Here is an 18,249-nt window from a genome sequence, read left to right on the forward strand (position 1 = left end):
TATTTTTATGTAAATGTTACAATGATGTTTTTACTACAACTCGCATTTTTATTAAATACTTTAAATTAGAGTTACAATTAGTTTAAAATTACAAGAAAAATTTGAATGATGAGGACTAACACAATTGATCTAAAATTTTAAGAAGTGTTAGTAATATGTCAAAATGGTGTTAGTCTTCATCCTTGAAATTTTCATCCTAATTTTAAACTAATTGTAACTCTAAATCAAAATATTTATAAAAATGTGAATTTTAGTAAAAACATCATTATAACATTTATATAAAATTTAAATTTGGTGCAAAATTTCAACAGTGACAAAATTGTTCCATTTAAAAAAAGATGAGACTAAATTGAATAAAAATAACGAATATAGGAACGAAATTAAATATAAAACATTGATTTTGACATGTGACACACTGCTGGTTGACACATAGACATTTTTTTTTAAATTATAAAAAAAAACACGAAGTGACACGTGACGGTCATTGTTTATTATTGTTAATTATTTGAATGACGTTATAAAAAAAAAGACCAAATTGAATAAAATTGTCAAAAATTGAGACTTAATTAAAAAAATATTACGACTAAATTGAAAAAAAAAACGAATGAAATTAATGACTAAATGTATATAATTTAAATGTTATCTATTAAAAAAAATGGTAGATAAAATTGGTAGGTGATAAGTTGGAATTATTGAAGCTTACAAAATTACTGTTGTGCTATTGTGACTTACATTACATTATTACATAACAAGAAAAACATCTTCATCTTTATTATTTTATATAATTCGACTCAATTTTATATAAAATTATCTATACTCGATGGAAAGATGAATAGTATATTTAATTATAAGGAAAATTCTAACTCGTAATTATATAGATGAAGATGTGAAGAGTTTAAAAATATAGAAAAAATAAAAATAAGGAAATAAATGTGGGTATCATTAATTTTAAATCAAGCATTAACTACAGTGTAAATATTGATTAAATATTTATAAATGTGGGTATCATTAATTTTAAATCAGGCATTAATTACAATGGAAATATTAATTAAATATTTATAAATGTGGGTATCATTAATTTTAATCAGCATTAATTACAATGGAAATGTTAATTAACTATTTATCATCTTTCAAAATGTTAATTCATCAAAACATGTATTTTGGAACTTTAATTCTATGAACACGGTGCATATAGGCTAGCAAAACCGTTGCAATGAATGAGAGGGAGTTACTTTCATTATTTATTCATTAGTAGGCAATTATATTTCAATTCATTTCATTACGAAGGTTATAGTAATACTGTTATAAGGTTATAGTAATAAGACAGAATGATCTATGATAAAAATTTAAGATATTTATTGATCATAAACAAAAATATTTTAGTTTTGAAAATATTAAACATTAATTAAAAAGTGTGAGTGTTATAAATATATTTAATTGGAATAGGAGTTGAAAAAAATAAAAAAAAAATGATATAATGAAATGAAATTCATAAAAGTAAATTAAGAAATCACACAATGACTTTTTCAATAAAAATTTTATTACTAAGTAATATGTACATTAACTAAGGGTTAAAAAAATTAAGGTTGAACAAAATTTCAAGTGAATGATTATTTTTAATTGAGTTTTTGTTTTCATTTTTATTAAATATTTAAAATTTATATATTTTTTAATTGAGTAATTTCTCATTGGTTGTTATATTGTCTCGTAATCTTTTTTGTTTGTCTGAACATGATAATAACGTAATGTTTTGTAGTTAATATAAAATGATATTATAGTTAGTGTAATATGACAAGTGACTTTATTGCTTTTGCTAAAAACATTCTTGATAAAAGAATATTATCATCATCATTTGCATCTATGGTGATGATGATGACATCTTTTAGTCTTTGTAGGTAGGATAATGATATTTTAATCCATTTTTAACCCACATACTACTTTCATTATCTTTAGATCATCACATCACATCACTTAAATAAATCAAAATAGATAATTGAAAGGTGATTGGAGTAGTGGATTAAGAGTGAATAAAAAAAAATGGGTCAAAATATCATTATTCACATAGATGATAATAAGATAGTCATCAGGAAACACTATGATATCATTATCTAATATCTCTTCCAAATCATTTGTCATTTTACATTAATTACAATATCATATTATATTAACTATAAAACCTCATTTTTCTTAAAACCTATATAGAAATAAGCAAGATTATTTTATATTAATAGTAATGCTACATTTATCATATGTAAAGATAGGTAAACGAGATGATAACAAGAAAAGTAATAGACATGACTCCAGTTGAAAAAATAAATAAATAGCAAAATTCAATTGAAAATTTTAAAAATTAAAACTAGTCAATAAATAAAAAATTTAATAAAATTTCAATTAAAAATAATAAATAAATTCAAAATTTGATTAAACCTAAAATTAATTACTCACAATACATTTCATAGTCATTGATGAATAGATTTAAACTCCTCTTGAGATATATTAATGGCTTCAAAATATATAATGAAAATAAATAAACGTATTCAATATATATTTATACAGGTTAAGTATGTTTTGATCCTTAATTCTCATTGAAAATTAGAATTAGTTTATTTGGTTTGAATCTAGATTTTCTGCTGATTTTTGTACGATCATCTGTTGAATATTAAAAATATATTGTGTTTATATTTTAAATATCTTTTTAATATATTTTAAAATATCAAAATTAGTGATAATCGGTGGTAATCGATGTACGATGAAGACACAGTAAATGTACAAAAAAAAAACCCAATAGAAAATCTAAATATTTTTTAATCCGTTTAACTCTTTATTAATAGCCCATATACCGGACAAAGGATGCTTTGCAAATTTTAAAAGTTGGTGGACCATGAGATTACTTCATCAAATCCGAAATAAATTCATTTTTCCTCAATTTAAAAAACAGTATTCTTAGTAACTGTAATTTGAAAACTGTTTACTTTAATTTGTTTATAAATGCAATTAAATGTTTAGCTCATATGATTAATGATCCTAAGTTACTTTTTCAAACAGTTACTTTTTCAAACAGATTTCTATTTTGTATTTCTTTTATCACTAAAACACGTTGTACATTCGCTTTTATTATTTAGGCAGACAACTTTAACTACAACATCAATTCTTTTCATAATTATCCAAATAAAAATAAAAAATCTTTAGCTAAAAATAAAAAGAAAGAAATTCAACTTACATTATCAGTTTTAGAAGATATATATTTGTTTTAATTGGATGAGAATTAATTTGAGATTCATTAGAAAAAAAATATATAAATGAAATTAATTGTTTAACTCATATGATTAATAATCCAAGGTTACTTTTGCAAACGGATTTCTATTTTGTATTTCTTTTATCACTGAAACGCTTTGTACATTCATTTTTATTATTTAGCCAGATAACTTTAACTACAGCATTAATTCTTTTCATAATTACCCAAATAAAAATAATAAACCTTTAACTGAAAAAGAAGAAAGAAATTCAATTATATAAAAAAGTTTTAGAAATAGAAAAAGAATATATATATATATATATATATATATATATTAATTTGATGAGAATTAATTTGAGATTCATTACAAAGAAAATAAATAAATAAATGAAATGAATTGTTTAGTTCATATAATTAATGATCCCAAGTTACTTTTTCAAACTGATTTCTAGTTTGTATTTCTTTTATCACTAAAACGCTTTGTACATTCATTTTTATTATTTAACCAGATACTTTAACCACAACATTAATTCTTTTCATAATTACCCAAATAAAAATAATAAACATTTAACTAAAAAAGAAGAAAGAAATTAAAACTCACATTAAAAGTTTGAGAATATATATATATATATATATATATATATATATATATTAATTTGATGAGAATTAATTTGAGATTCATTAAAAAAATATAAATGAAATTAATCGTTTAGCTCATATGATTAATAATCCCAAGTTACTTAAAAAAACAATTCCTATGTTGTATTTCTTTTATTATCACTAAAACGTTTTGTATGGGAATGATAACCTAGTAGGACAATTACGAGTTTTGTTATTTTATATTATTTGAAAAAATTTCTTTATTCTCATACTCAAATGTATCATTTATTAATTTTTTCTCATTTTCACCGAACAATGCCTATGTACTTTGTATTCATATCCGTATTCTTTATCTTGCCATAAATGAAATATAATATTATAAAATATTTAATATTATAAAGAGGGTATTTTTTTTCTTCAATATCAAATATTAAGAAAAAAATTATAATTATATATATTTTAAATTAAAATACTACATAAAATATAATGAGAGTCAAAACATTTATAAAATTTAGGGTTAAATATGTTTTTGGTCCCTCAAATTTCAGTGAATTTTGGAATTAGTCCCTCATCAAAACTTTATATCAATTTAGTCCTCCATCTTTCAAAATGCGTAAATTTAGTTATTTTAAACAAATTTTGTTAAGTTTATCTGACGTTTCAAGCACATTTTATGATAGTATTTAAGTTAACATTGAAGCAAAAATGTGTCAAACAGTGTAAATAATTTAAATACTATCATGAAATGCGCTTGAAACGTCAGATAAACTTAACAAAAGTTGGTTAAAAGGACTAAATTCACGTATTTTGAAAGACGAATGACTAAATTGGTCAAAAGTTTTGATGAGGGACTAATTCTAAATTTCGCTGAAACTTGAGGGACCAAAAACATATTTAACCCTTAAATTTACAAACATTAATGTTATCTAATTGATAAAATTAAAAAATATTTTAAAAAATATAAAGAAAAAAGTATTTAAATTAAAAAATATTTTAAATGTATGTTTACTTTAATTTTTTAAATTGTAAGAAATCTCATTTTCTTATACATCGATAACAATTATAATACCGATTAAAATCACACAATAAAAAAATTAAACTAATAATAATTAAAATTTAATATACATATTTCCTCTTTTTATGAGGATAAAAAAAATTACGACAATAATATTAAATTATTATATTATACTAAATAAATTTTATTTAATTAATTATAGTGATAAAACTAATAATAAGATAGAAAATAAAAATAATTATACAAAAAAATATCAAAAATAATATTTTATATGATAAAAATAAACACTAAATAAAAATATTAAAAAATATCAAATGAAAACAATTCGATAGATTGTTAAGTAAAATCGCACGAAAAAAATACAAATTTAATAATTAATAATATAAAAATAAAAAAGATATTATAAATCTAAGAAAACATTTTAAATATCAACATAATTAAACATATGAGAGATCTTAAAAATTATTTTAACAAAATAAAAGAATTTTTCAAATAAAACAAAAAATTATTAATAATATAAACACCGTTAACATATAAATGAAATTAATTGTTTAGGTCATATGATTAATGATCCAAAGTTTCGTTTTGAAACCGATTTGTAATTTATATTTCTTTTATCACTAAAACGCTTTGTACATTGATTTCTATTATTTACCCGGATAACTTTAACTACAACATTAATTCCTTTCATAATTACCTAAATAAAAACAATAAACCTTTAACTAAAAAAAAGGAAAGAAATTCAATGTACATTAAAAGTTTTAGAGAATAAAAAATATATATATTTTTAATTTGATGAGAATTAATTTGAGATTCATCAAAAAAAAGAAAAAAAAAAAAGGAAGGGAGAAAAGTTTAAAAAGTGGTGTGATGTTTGTCTCCTTAGAGAGATTAAAGCAAGCTTAGTCCAATTATTGAGAATCCCTAGGACGGTTTGTGAAGAAAGGTTGAGATTTCAGTGAAAGAGTCCTATCTTATGGATCTCATGCCCAAACAGACTCACACCATAGGACCCTATCATCATTATTCTATAACTCGGTTTACTTTCTTCTTCACAAAAGCTCATCAAAAAGCCACTTTGCAATTTTCACAGTCACTCACAGGCTTTCTGGGGATACTGTGCAAATAGCATCAGCCATCACAGTAAGAGTCAACCGTCCCTTTTTGGATCCATCTATTTGTAAGGCTTCCAATAGTCCACACGTTACGTTTTATCTTCACCTTTTCCCCTTACACTCTCTCTCTCTCTCTCATCATTTTCTGTACAAATCCATAACCATTTTCATTTTCTTCAATCTCTCACCCTTTTCCTTAGCATAATAGTGGCATACTGTTATTCTATTACAAAAGTCAAACACGAAGCTTTTGATTAAAACTAGAGTGTCACTTTTTAAGAGCCTTCATAGATTAAATATAATCATGTTATTTGATTAAAACTTTAATTAAAAACTGCATCTTTTTCATTTTTTTTTCTGTCTTTTTCCTTTTAGGCTTTACAAGAGTCAAGCATGCAGAGAATGAGGCACACACACACGCAAAGACAGTAGGGTTCTTATATCCTTTTTTCCATTTAACCCCAAGCCAATGGATTGAAGCTACCATTCAACTGTGTCTGTGCCACAAAGTGCCACTCTCAAAGGCTCACTGCTACTAAGAGAGGAATAGAGAAAGAAGAAGGAAGCTGCTGTAATAGCATAAGGGTTTCTAGGCTTCCGTTCTTTCTTTCTCTACAAATAATAGAAGAAAAGAAAAAGACAGTATTTTTTTTTTTCTTTCTGCTACAGAGAGAAAGCTGAGACATTGGGGTTTTATCCTTTTGTCTCCTCTATCTCTCTGTCTCTATTCTTTCCCCCCTTACCTTGAAAGTTTCTTCTTTGATCACTCTCCCAGAGTATATAAGTCTCCTTCTGACCGACCCACTTCATCTTTTGAGTCTTTCTTGAGTTTCAAAATTCTGGGGTAGCCAATTGACGCCTAAATTCTCACTGATGAAGCAATTCGATGCTTAGGGAGGAGTAGAAGAAGTGGGTTCAAGGGGTTTCAGGGTAAAAAATTTAGGCTTGTTCGGGTACTTGTGTTGAAGAGAAAAGTGGCTTCTTTGATGAGTTTTGGGGGTTTTCTTGACAACAAATCAGGTAGTGGCGCAGCCAGACACGACCTTTCGGATATTCCTTACAACAACGTTACCACCACCAACCATACCAACACCAACGACGACGATAGAATGCCCTTTGGTGCAATCTCTCAGCCCCGCCTGGTGACCACCACCACTCCAACCCTGGCCAAATCCATGTTCAACTCCCCAGGACTATCTCTGGCACTTGTGAGAGATCTTGTTACTTTACTTTAAAAACTAACGTGTTGGTACCATGTTGTACTGTGTTTCCTTATTTCTTTTCCTTTCTTGTTTGTAAAAAATTAAACAAAAGCAGCAAACCAATATAGATGGACAAGAAGATGTGAATAGAATGGTCGAAAATAGCTTCGAACCAAACGGTTTGCGAAGAAGCAGAGAGGAAGAGCATGAAAGCAGATCTGGCAGCGACAACATCGACGGCGCTTCCGGCGATGAACAAGACGCCGCCGACAAGCCTCCGAGGAAAAAACGCTATCACCGACACACCCCTCAGCAGATACAAGAACTTGAAGCGTATTTTCATTTTCATTTTCATTTTCATCTTCATCTCACCATTCACTCCTTTTCTTCTTCTTCTTCACTCTTAAACATACTAACATGTAATAATTCTATGAAGCTAATGGTTATGACCATGGTTCCGAAACAGTTTCTTACTTCCTAAACACGTTGTACATGTACATGTATGTGATTTGTGATTTGAATGGTGGATGATTTTTTGGATTTTTTTTAATGGGGTTCAGGTTGTTCAAGGAGTGTCCTCATCCAGATGAGAAGCAAAGACTCGAACTCAGCAAGAGGCTGAGCTTGGAGACTCGACAGGTGAAGTTTTGGTTCCAAAACCGGAGAACCCAAATGAAGGTGTGGCATGCTTCAAACTCTCACAAAGTCACTTTCACACTCCTTTTCTTCCTTTTTGAGGTTTCTGATGCAGTTTGAAACTTTTGCCTTCTACGTACGGTTGTACCAGACCCAGTTGGAGCGGCACGAGAACACGTTGCTGAGACAAGAGAACGACAAGCTGAGAGCGGAGAACATGTCTATCAGGGACGCAATGAGGAACCCCATGTGCTCCAATTGCGGTGGCCCTGCCATCATCGGCGAGATTTCGCTGGAGGAGCAGCACCTTCGGATTGAGAACGCGCGGTTGAAGGACGAGCTCGATCGCGTGTGTGCACTCACGGGCAAGTTTCTGGGTCGCCCCGTTTCTTCGTTACCGAATTCAAGTTTGGAGCTTGGCGTTGGGGGGAACGGGTTCGGTGGAATCAGCATTGGCACCACATTGCCTTTAGGACAAGATTTTGGAATGGGAATGTCGATGTCTGTGTCTAACAACCCTTTGGCTATGGTGTCTCCCTCGAGTACCAGACCAACTTCTGTTGTGGGTGGGTTTGATAGGTCCATGGAGAGGTCCATGTTTCTCGAGCTTGCTTTGGCCGCCATGGATGAGTTGGTGAAGATGGCTCAAACTGGGGAGCCTCTTTGGGTGAGGAATGTTGAAGGTGGGAGGGAAATCATGAACCATGAGGAGTACGTGAGAACCTTCACTCCTTGTATTGGTTTGAGACCCAATGGGTTTGTGTCTGAAGCATCTAGGGAAAATGGAATGGTCATTATTAACAGTTTGGCACTTGTTGAGACTCTCATGGACGCGGTAAGCCAATTGAAATTTAATCTCTCTAAACTCCGATTTTAATTAGAAAATGGTGTGTGAAGCACGTAAAACTTTGGTCTAAACTTAAAAGCTGATGAAATGTTGAAAATGCATGACTGAATTGCATTTTGCCTCAACAGAATCGATGGGCAGAGATGTTTCCTTGTATCATTGCAAGAACCTCCACTACTGAAGTGATATCTAACGGGATAAATGGAACAAGAAATGGAGCACTTCAATTAGTAAGTTTGGTTTATGTTCTTGCAAGTTCTTTTTCTTTTCTTTGGTGAAGGGAAATGGGGTGAGATTTTTGGTTTTTGACCCTTTAAATTTGTTGCTCAGATGCATGCTGAACTTCAAGTTCTTTCGCCTTTGGTTCCTGTTCGTGAGGTCAATTTCTTAAGGTTTTGCAAGCAGCACGCAGAAGGGGTTTGGGCAGTGGTGGATGTGTCCATAGATAGCATCAGAGAAAGTTCAGGAGCAGCATCAACTTTTGTCAACTGTAGGAGGCTTCCTTCTGGTTGTGTTGTGCAAGACATGCCCAATGGTTACTCCAAGGTAAATTCAAAACACTTTTTCTAGTTTGTAGTGTGGGGTGATTCTATTCTAACTCTACTCCCTAGTCCAAAGAAAACAAAAGCATGTAATGATTATACTACGAAGAAAGGAGGGTATTTTACAAAAATTGATTGTAAAAAATATGTTTTTTGCTTGAGAATCCTAATCTTTTTGAGACTGCAAAAATGGTTTATATTCTCCATGCAGCCACTGTTACCAAACTATACACTAGTATTTAATAGCTTCCATGTTTTTTATTGAATTTATTATGACTTCCAAAGTGGGTATCTTTCTCTTTAGTTTTTAATCACACTTGTTCATGGAAGTTACTGGATCGTAAGAGCTAAAGTACAGAATATTCAAGAGAAACAAAACACCATGCCAAGGAATCACGGGGCTTTGCTTTTCGAAGCTTTTTAAGAGCTCCTGTTTCGAAGTAACTTGGCTAGTCTAGTGACTACTCTCTATATAACTATTCTGTCAGTGATGATTTTCACACAAAATTCATTTCATTTTTTCAAAACTTTACATAATATCATTGCAGCAGAGTAGGATCTCAATTTAACAATTATATTCCAATGTGGGGTTTTCAACGTTTCATCTTCAATCCCATAGACTCTTTGAATGCTGCTCCTTGACATTTTTAATCATTTTATAAACATCTCAACTATCAATAAAGTACTAAAGGTGTTTTAATCAAAACATGCACTCATCAGCTGGTAATTTTTTAATCTATGTATAGATTCCTCATAAGATAACAGTGTTAGTTTTGGAAGAGAGTATTCCCTGTGTGGTATAAAATCCAAATCAATCCATTAATTTATTCACAAAAATCTCCATCTCTTAAATCCATGCCATCTTGAACTCATTAATAAGATATCCATTTGTATGAAATTGGGCATATGATCTTGCACGCACTTTCTGATTCTATAAACAATACATATGATGTTTCTATTCCAATCTTTGACGCCACATAATAAGTATCTTGTAGCATTATTTAATTCACGAGATCGAATGTGGACTAGCTCCAGTCCTATGATCGGATAGGGCTGTTACATATAATATTGAATGAAGACCCTTGGAGTAAAAAACCAGAGACTGAGTACTTTGTCTGTTTCCTCTGAGTTTTTGTTTGGTGGTAAATCTCGATGCTCACAGTACCCATTGCTCCTGTAAATACTGCACCTTGACTTTATATAGTACCAATATTTTATGTACTTGTCCAGATAAATGAGAGATACCTATGTCTGTTGCTGAGCCCAGTCTTCAGGCTTTTCCAAGATTTGCTTTTACACATTTTTTTTATCATCTAGTGACGCCATAAACAAACAAACATAACCTTATATTATTATGCATACAATTCAAATTAGTCAACATGATGAACTTGATTAATTAATCAAGAAAAAAGTACTTTTTTTTTTTTAATATTTTGTGACATGCATGAAATTTTGACATGGTTGGTTGCATGTGGTTTGAAGGTGACATGGGTGGAGCATGCAGAATACGATGAGAGCCAAATTCATCAGGTTTATAGACCACTGTTGAACTCAGGCATGGGGTTCGGTGCTCAGCGTTGGGTGGCTACCCTTCAACGCCAATGCGAGTGTCTTGCTATCTTAATGTCCTCAGCAACACCCTCTCGAGATCATTCAGGTATTTTCATATAGGTATTGTAAAAGATCAATCTTTTTTTACATGGCGAATGTTTTGTTTTTGAAATTCATGATTTTGATGGTGGGTGCAGCAATAACGGCGGGGGGAAGGCGGAGCATGGTGAAGCTGGCGCAGCGAATGACCAACAACTTCTGCGCCGGCGTGTGTGCCTCCACGGTGCACAAGTGGAACAAACTCAATCCCGGGAACGTGGATGAGGACGTGAGGGTGATGACGCGGAAGAGCGTGGATGATCCCGGCGAGCCGCCGGGGATTGTGCTGAGCGCCGCCACCTCCGTTTGGCTCCCCGTGTCGCCGCAGAGGCTCTTCGACTTCCTCCGGGACGAGCGCCTCCGGAGCGAGTGGGACATACTCTCCAACGGCGGGCCCATGCAGGAGATGGCCCACATCGCCAAGGGCCAAGACCACGGCAACTGCGTCTCTCTCCTGCGAGCCAGTGTATGCTTCTTCTCACTCATAACAAACTTTTTTTCTTTTCACTTTTTCTTGATTTTTTATGTGTGAATGTTTTGCGATAATTTCTTTGTTAGGGCATGCATAGGTTGTGTTAATGTTTTTGTTTTCATTAGTATTTAGATCGGAAATGGTGTTGGTTGTCGTTTAGTTTTTGGATGAGAGCTGCTGAAACTTTGAGAAGGACAACGATGGAAGTTTTGGAAGTATCAATGGAGGCAGATTTTGATGAATCACTAAAATAAATAAAAAAAAAAGTCAAAATATAATGCGTGGGTTTCTGACTTCATTGTTTTTTATTCAATATTTAAAAATAAACATGAAAATTTTAAAAAGTGAAATAAAAAAAAATGGAATCAGGTTTGACTAGCTTCTGGAAAATGACAACACACTAGTTATATTATTCCACTTTGAACTGAGTTTTATTTAATTATTTTTTTCTTTTGTTTCCAGGCCATAAACTCCAGCCAGAGCAGCATGCTGATACTACAGGAGACATGCATAGACGAGGCGGGATCACTTGTGGTGTACGCGCCGGTGGATATCCCAGCCATGCACGTGGTTATGAACGGTGGTGATTCGGCTTACGTGGCATTGCTGCCATCGGGATTTGCTATTGTTCCAGATGGGCCAGGATCTCGTGGGTCACAGAACGGGCCTACTGCCGTAAGTAACGGTGGTGATAATGGTGGGACGCGTGTGAGTGGGTCCCTGTTAACGGTGGCGTTTCAGATACTTGTGAATAGTCTTCCTACAGCGAAGCTCACAGTGGAGTCCGTGGAAACTGTGAACAACCTCATATCATGCACCGTTCAAAAAATCAAAGCTGCCCTGCACTGTGAAAGTTAACCATCACCATCACGTGATCGATCATGTCATTGTCATCTCTCAGTCACGTGAGTGTGGTTATTTTTTCCTTTTTTGTTTTTGTTTCATTTGTTGAGATTTTGAAAGTTTAGACATTGGAAAGTGTAATGGGTGGCGCGTGTGAATGACGGGATGGTTGTTTGAGTCAAGAACGAACCGCGCATGGGAGAAAAAAGAAAAAGCTCCTTGCATGGTGGTAAGGATCCGAAGCAGTCGGGTGAGGTTCCTTAACACAAGGCAAGGGTCGTGGTTCGGGTATTGACTCGGGTCGACCTTTTGTTTGTTCGAGTAGAAGAAAATAGAGGAATGGAAAAAACAGAAACATAAAAATAAAAGTTTTCGTTAGTATTTATTAGTTAAAATGTTATTTAATCCATGATTTTTGTTAATTTGTGATATTTAAGTTTTTTTTTTATAATATATGATGAGATAAATGGTTATAAAAATGGTGGTGGTGGTGGTCTGGTATGCATTAAATGAGTGTGCAGAAGGTGTTGGAGGAAGCGTTGGCATCATTAAATGCGAAGGTAATGGCATTTTGTTGATTCACCCAATAAGCTTCTGACACGTACACCTTAGTGAGAAGCATTATCTGACAGAGAAACAACAGTGGGGATTTCGAAGATAACGCCGTTTTGGCACCATCACCCCTTTGATTTGATGTTAATCCGTTACCTCTGTGCCTACCATACCATCATCATCATACCTATTTCTGTACCTTTCCCTACTTAATTTCTAGTTAACTTTATTTACTGTTATTTTTTAATTTTCTTAAATTGGTATTGGTATATTTTGAAAAACAATATAATAATATATTGTAATTTTAAAACAAAAATAATATAAATTTAATTAAATATTATTTTTTTTATGTGAAATGAGTGTAATGGTATTTTTTTGTGATGTAAAAAGATACCACTAACTCTTTTTAAATGAAATGCAAGTATAATTACAAAAAAAAAAAATTAATAAATCATATATGAATAAATTTCTCAAATAATAAAATTAAAAATCATATTAGGCCTTTAAATATAATGTTTATGTTCTCATATCAAGTCCTGTTGATGGGATAACATTGTTGGTTTTGAAATCTATAATTTTTACAGTTTTGTTCATTTTTGAAGAGTTAAAAGAAGAAACATATATTTAAAATGCTATTGTTTAAACTTTCAAATTATGAAAGTCTATTAAATATAGTTGAACAGTTTGATTAAATAAATAATAAAAATAATTAAGCTTTTAAAATTAAAATAAGTAAATAAAGTAGAAATCCTCTAAGTGTAGATTATACTATTACCAGATTGTTTGAGTGTAATAACTACTCTTGGTTTTGAATCCTAATATATATCGTAATATTCAGAATATTAAACAAAACAAATATAAAGCATTCAAAGAACTATTTTAAGAATCAAAAGCCATGATGAAAAATAGAGACATGCAATGAGAGTTTGAGGTAAGGCATTGAAATCAATCATCCTTTTTGCCTGTATTAGAAAATGACTTGTGATTAAAAGCTCATCTCTTTTTGTCTGTATTAGAAAATGACATGTGATTAAAATCTCACCCTACCTTTTCTTTTTTTAATTTTATTTTCTTCAACCGACTTTTCTTTTTAATTAGAGAAACTACAAAAGAAAAAAATATTATTTAAGATGAGTGTAAATTAAATTCATAACAGGAAAATATATATTAATTTTGGTATATGTTTGTAGTAATGGTTTTATGAATAAAGATTCATTGATTAGGTTATAATTCAATCAAAGGTGCAAGTATTTTTAAATAAAAGGAAGTTAATTTATCACAATTAACTAAAGTTTTTTTTTTTTTTATTTAACCATAAATGATGAGTTCAACAATGATTATTAAAGTTGTATTCCTAACCAATAATTGCTAATAAGGGAATTGGTGATATAGTGGTTAATAAACGAAAGATTATTGTTATTTTATTAAATGAGTTAAACTATTTCTAGTAACAAGCACTTTCTTCAATACATTTAATATTAATTGTACATATTTAAAATTCTGTACAAATTATATTAAATTAGCGAGGTTTTATTTAAGTCAAACTAGATAAACCCAAAGCTATGGTAGCAGTTGAAAATAAAAAAACCTAACTTTCAGAAGCTTTCACTATTTGAATATTGTATGCACATCAACAAACTTTTAAATATTTAATGGATTAATTAAATATATGAAAATTGAAAAACAAAATAGTAAAATAAACTTTAAAAAAGTTTAATAACAAATTTTATAAAATAGTAATAATTAAGTAAAAAATGTACAACATAAATATCTTTTATTTGTTTTGGGGAAAGATATTATTAGTAACACATTATGGCACATACAATCATGACACTGCTGTTTTGCTACTCTTATGACTAAGGTTGACAAATGTTGCATAATGATACCATATATAGAGTTATAATAATCATTACAAAGGAAGTGTTCAAGAAATTAACATAGAATAGAGGTATACAATAGTGTGAAATGGTTCTAACATATATAAATAGAAAGAGAAAGAGAGAGAGAAAATTTTGTTGTTCTATCTTAAATATATATACTTAAAATGTTTAAATGAAATGCTATCCTAATTTATTGGATTTGAATATGATGTAGACTACACACATGCAACTTATCTTCCTCCATTAATGTCACAAAATTTTAAATATTGCATTTATATAGATAGTCATTTTCTTCTCAAGGAAAAAACAAATCCAATATTTTAGAAAACCCATTTCACAATGAATGGATGATGATCTCACTAAAAAAATCACACAAACATATCAATGTGTCAAATAAAAACAAAATTTTAACAATGAAAATTATATATCTCAAATTTATGGCAATAATATTGTTAAAGTCATTCATCACATGCGATTGTTGATTGTTTTTGAACGTAGAACTTCTGTTACTTCGTTCAAGTATTTTGAGATAACATTGTTAAAATCAAATTTTAAATATAATTCGTTTCTGAATTTAGAACTTTTTGTCACTCCGACCAAATTTGATAAGAAAAGGAGATTTTAAAAGTCTAAACATGGCGTTAAAATTTGTAAGAAGATTTGGTTTTAGGGTATTTTTGATTAAACTCAATGAATGTAAATGTTGAAACAAAGGATAAATTGAGGGGATATAATGGGATCTAGTTTCCAAGAATATGAAATGGTTACTGTTTGTGAACAGTGTGAAGTTTGGAGGATTAGAATGATTTGGAAAGTTGGAAAGTGAGTGATGGTGTGAAGAAATTGACATGTCCCATCTGTGTATGATAACAACACTTGATATTTGGCAATAATGTGAAGAATGGATATGAGTATCTTAACAGTGAGCATGAATGTGTGGGTAAAAAGCTGTTTTGGCCACTTCTAGTGCACCTACTCATCATGCAACTTTCAATTGACAAAGCTGCATCTTACTACCACTCAATCAATGGCATGGAGACTTCATGCACATTGCCAATATTATTGCAGACATTTCACCACAATCTCAATTCCACACCTTTGGGCCCTCTCCAACAAAACCCTACATATTTGCTTTTTTTGACTTTAAACACATCTCGTTCTATGCCTCTTCCCATCAAGCTTCAATTCAACCAAACTTTTGTGACCATGTGTCATGAGATATACTTATATAGAATCTCACCCATTTCAAAATATACATGTAGTAACGACTAATAATAATAAACCAAAAATGTATGTGTGTATGCTCAAAGTCACAACAACTTCTTCCCCCCTTTCATTCATCATTATATGCATACACATTGAAGGACCCCACTTTGGAATTTATAGCTCAATCCAACAATTGATTCACTTTGTTCATGTATTTATATACCTCATCACACTTTTTTTCATGAGTCACCTTTTTCTCTTTTCATCTCCATGCATGCATATACATTGTTTTAAGTGGTATTAATCGTCTTGTGATAGAGGTCAGGTTACAATCAAATCGTGGTATTTAGATTTGTTAGGATTCTGAGAGTTTGATTTCGTATTGAGTATGAATGAGTATAAAGAGTAGGTTATTAGAAAGAAAACATATACTCACCTATTGTTTTAAGGTTTTGGATTACAAGTAGTATTATGGCTCTTTGGTACCAAATCTTCCTCGCGGTTTCTTAGTAAAAAAGTCCAACACATTGATGAAGTGTTTGTGGACTTGAAACATGATTTTGATAAAGAGTTTAAGGTAAACATATTTTGTTATAATAAAAACGATAATACAAGTTGTGGAGAAATATCAATGTAAAAGAAACTCCAACTTGAAAAATAAATTGTTAGGATAAATTAGTTTTGAGTCTAATGATAAGCATTAAATCTAACAATTGGTATCAAAACTAAAGTTACGAGCCTCGCTCCAAATATGAGAACTGCTGAAAAATTTGTTGCAGATGACATCAATTATTCTGTGGCAAAAAATATGAAATAAGTTAAATGATTATTATTATTTATATGCATAAAAAAGGGGATGGATACACGTGAGGTGTGATGGATGAAATCCCAATACTAGTAGGTGTGGACGAAGGTAATAAAGTCAAGAAAATGAAAGGGTATGAGAAAGAGGGAATGGTAGTTTTGGTGGGTTTAGGACATTATCTTATGGGCCTCTTTCTTCCTATATTGGATGAGCTACCTCACCACCCTTTCTTTGTGTTTTCATCTTCTTTCTAACACATGCTCATGGGTCCCATCATTCCCCACACCCTTCAAACATTATGTTAAGACAATGATGCCAACATTTGGAGCTATTAGAAGGGATTAGAAAACTACAACTTACACATTATTATTTCCCTCTCTATCTTCAAAAACCCTATTCCAAAACTACCACTTCAAAGCTCCTCCTTTCATTATTCTAAGTAATCCTCACACACAAAATTTAACTCTTCTTTATCATTTTACTAACTAAACCCTAAATTCATCTTCAAGAACTTCGCTATGTGTTTGTGTAGATTTAGGAATCCAATATCACTATAACACCAAATCATGTGCCTTCGCTATTATAATAGCTTCTTCCTTGCTTCCACGCATGCCTTATCGCCCATACGTTTTTCTCCATAAACATTATTCGGATAATGCTAATTATCTTAAAGCAAACACCAAATATCTTAAAAAAACGAGGGACTTGAGGAATGTCATAATGCTAATTATCTTAGGACTTAAGGAATGTCAGAAAGTTTTTTCCAAGAAAAAAAAAAGTAAACTTTAATTTGATACTGATAAATAATCCCTGGTACTAAGTTATTCAATTTAACATTTATAACTTTGTTAAAAGCGCATGCACTTAGAGTTTTTTGATTCACAAATAATTACACACTCTACATTTTTGGTAAAATATTAAAGATCTCACCTAAGAAGGTTGAAACTCATTACAATCATTACAAATGGTTTGTTTCAAGACCTATTCATTGTTTTCATTTTTGTATTTGAATCTATGTTTTTGGCTGTAATCGAAAACAAGGTATAATTACTATACTTTTTTGTAAACAATTTTTAAAAGAAAAAAAATCAAGAAAAATGAATGTATATGTGTAAAATAAAATTGTTTGTATATAAATTGAATTTTTTATTTTAGATAAATTAATATGGAAAGGTTTCAACATAAGTTTATAAAAAAAACGAAAGGGTTTACACTTATTGGCGGGGATTTCTTGTTGCACCCCTGTCTTTTCTTCCATCACCTCCTGTGGTCCTTCCTCAACGCCACTTTAATCGTGTTTTTTTATTCTGATCGTATATTTTTTTTCAGAGTTCAATACATCGCATCGTATTTTGACGAACACATTTCCGGTCCTCAGCAACGAATTTCAGATTAATCTTGAAGTTTTTTTTTTATGTAAAAAAAAAAATTCATTGTGTAACTTGAAAAATTATAAAAAATTACTTTCAAATTGTACAATTAAGAAAAAATTTCATGTAAAAAGTAATTCATGAATTGTGTAATCTAGAAAAATAATTGTAAAAAATTGACTTCTGGGTTATACCATTAAAAAGTCAAAATAATCTTAAAAATTATTTCTGAAAAATAACTTATGAATTTTAGAAGAAACTTTTAACTTTCAAATTAAA

At 30.6% G+C, this 18,249-nt stretch overlaps 1 protein-coding gene across 2 annotated transcripts; it reads left to right on the top strand.

Annotated features, from left to right (window-relative positions):
* The first annotated feature begins 5,932 nt into the window (after positions 1 to 5,932).
* On the top strand, positions 5,933 to 12,552 carry LOC114167499 (homeobox-leucine zipper protein ANTHOCYANINLESS 2-like). Of its 2 annotated transcripts, none has more exons than XM_028052598.2 (9): positions 5,933 to 7,173; positions 7,280 to 7,500; positions 7,728 to 7,845; positions 7,955 to 8,638; positions 8,779 to 8,880; positions 8,981 to 9,196; positions 10,675 to 10,849; positions 10,941 to 11,308; positions 11,777 to 12,552. In XM_028052598.2, exons 1-9 carry the CDS (start codon positions 6,952 to 6,954, stop codon positions 12,170 to 12,172), a joined length of 2,502 nt encoding a protein of 833 aa, XP_027908399.1. In that variant the 5' UTR covers positions 5,933 to 6,951; the 3' UTR covers positions 12,173 to 12,552. The 2 variants fall into 2 exon arrangements, with proteins under 2 accessions (XP_027908399.1, XP_027908400.1); XM_028052599.2 differs by having other exon boundaries at positions 5,940 to 7,173; positions 7,283 to 7,500.
* The last annotated feature ends 5,697 nt before the right edge of the window (positions 12,553 to 18,249 follow it).

This window comes from Vigna unguiculata, chromosome 10 (genome assembly GCF_037176805.1).
Source record: "Vigna unguiculata cultivar grain cowpea cultivar isolate G323 ecotype 2 chromosome 10, ASM3717680v1, whole genome shotgun sequence".
Classification (NCBI taxonomy): domain Eukaryota; kingdom Viridiplantae; phylum Streptophyta; class Magnoliopsida; order Fabales; family Fabaceae; genus Vigna; species Vigna unguiculata.

Bases quoted from the DNA above. Each gene is read 5' to 3' on its own strand.
- LOC114167499 (XM_028052598.2), top strand. From the start codon at position 6,952: ATGAGTTTTGGGGGTTTTCTTGACAACAAATCAGGTAGTGGCGCAGCC. The intron at 8,639-8,778 runs GTAAGCCAATTG...TTGCCTCAACAG, and splicing joins TTGAGACTCTCATGGACGCG to AATCGATGGGCAGAGATGTT. The intron at 10,850-10,940 runs GTATTTTCATAT...TGGTGGGTGCAG, and splicing joins ACCCTCTCGAGATCATTCAG to CAATAACGGCGGGGGGAAGG.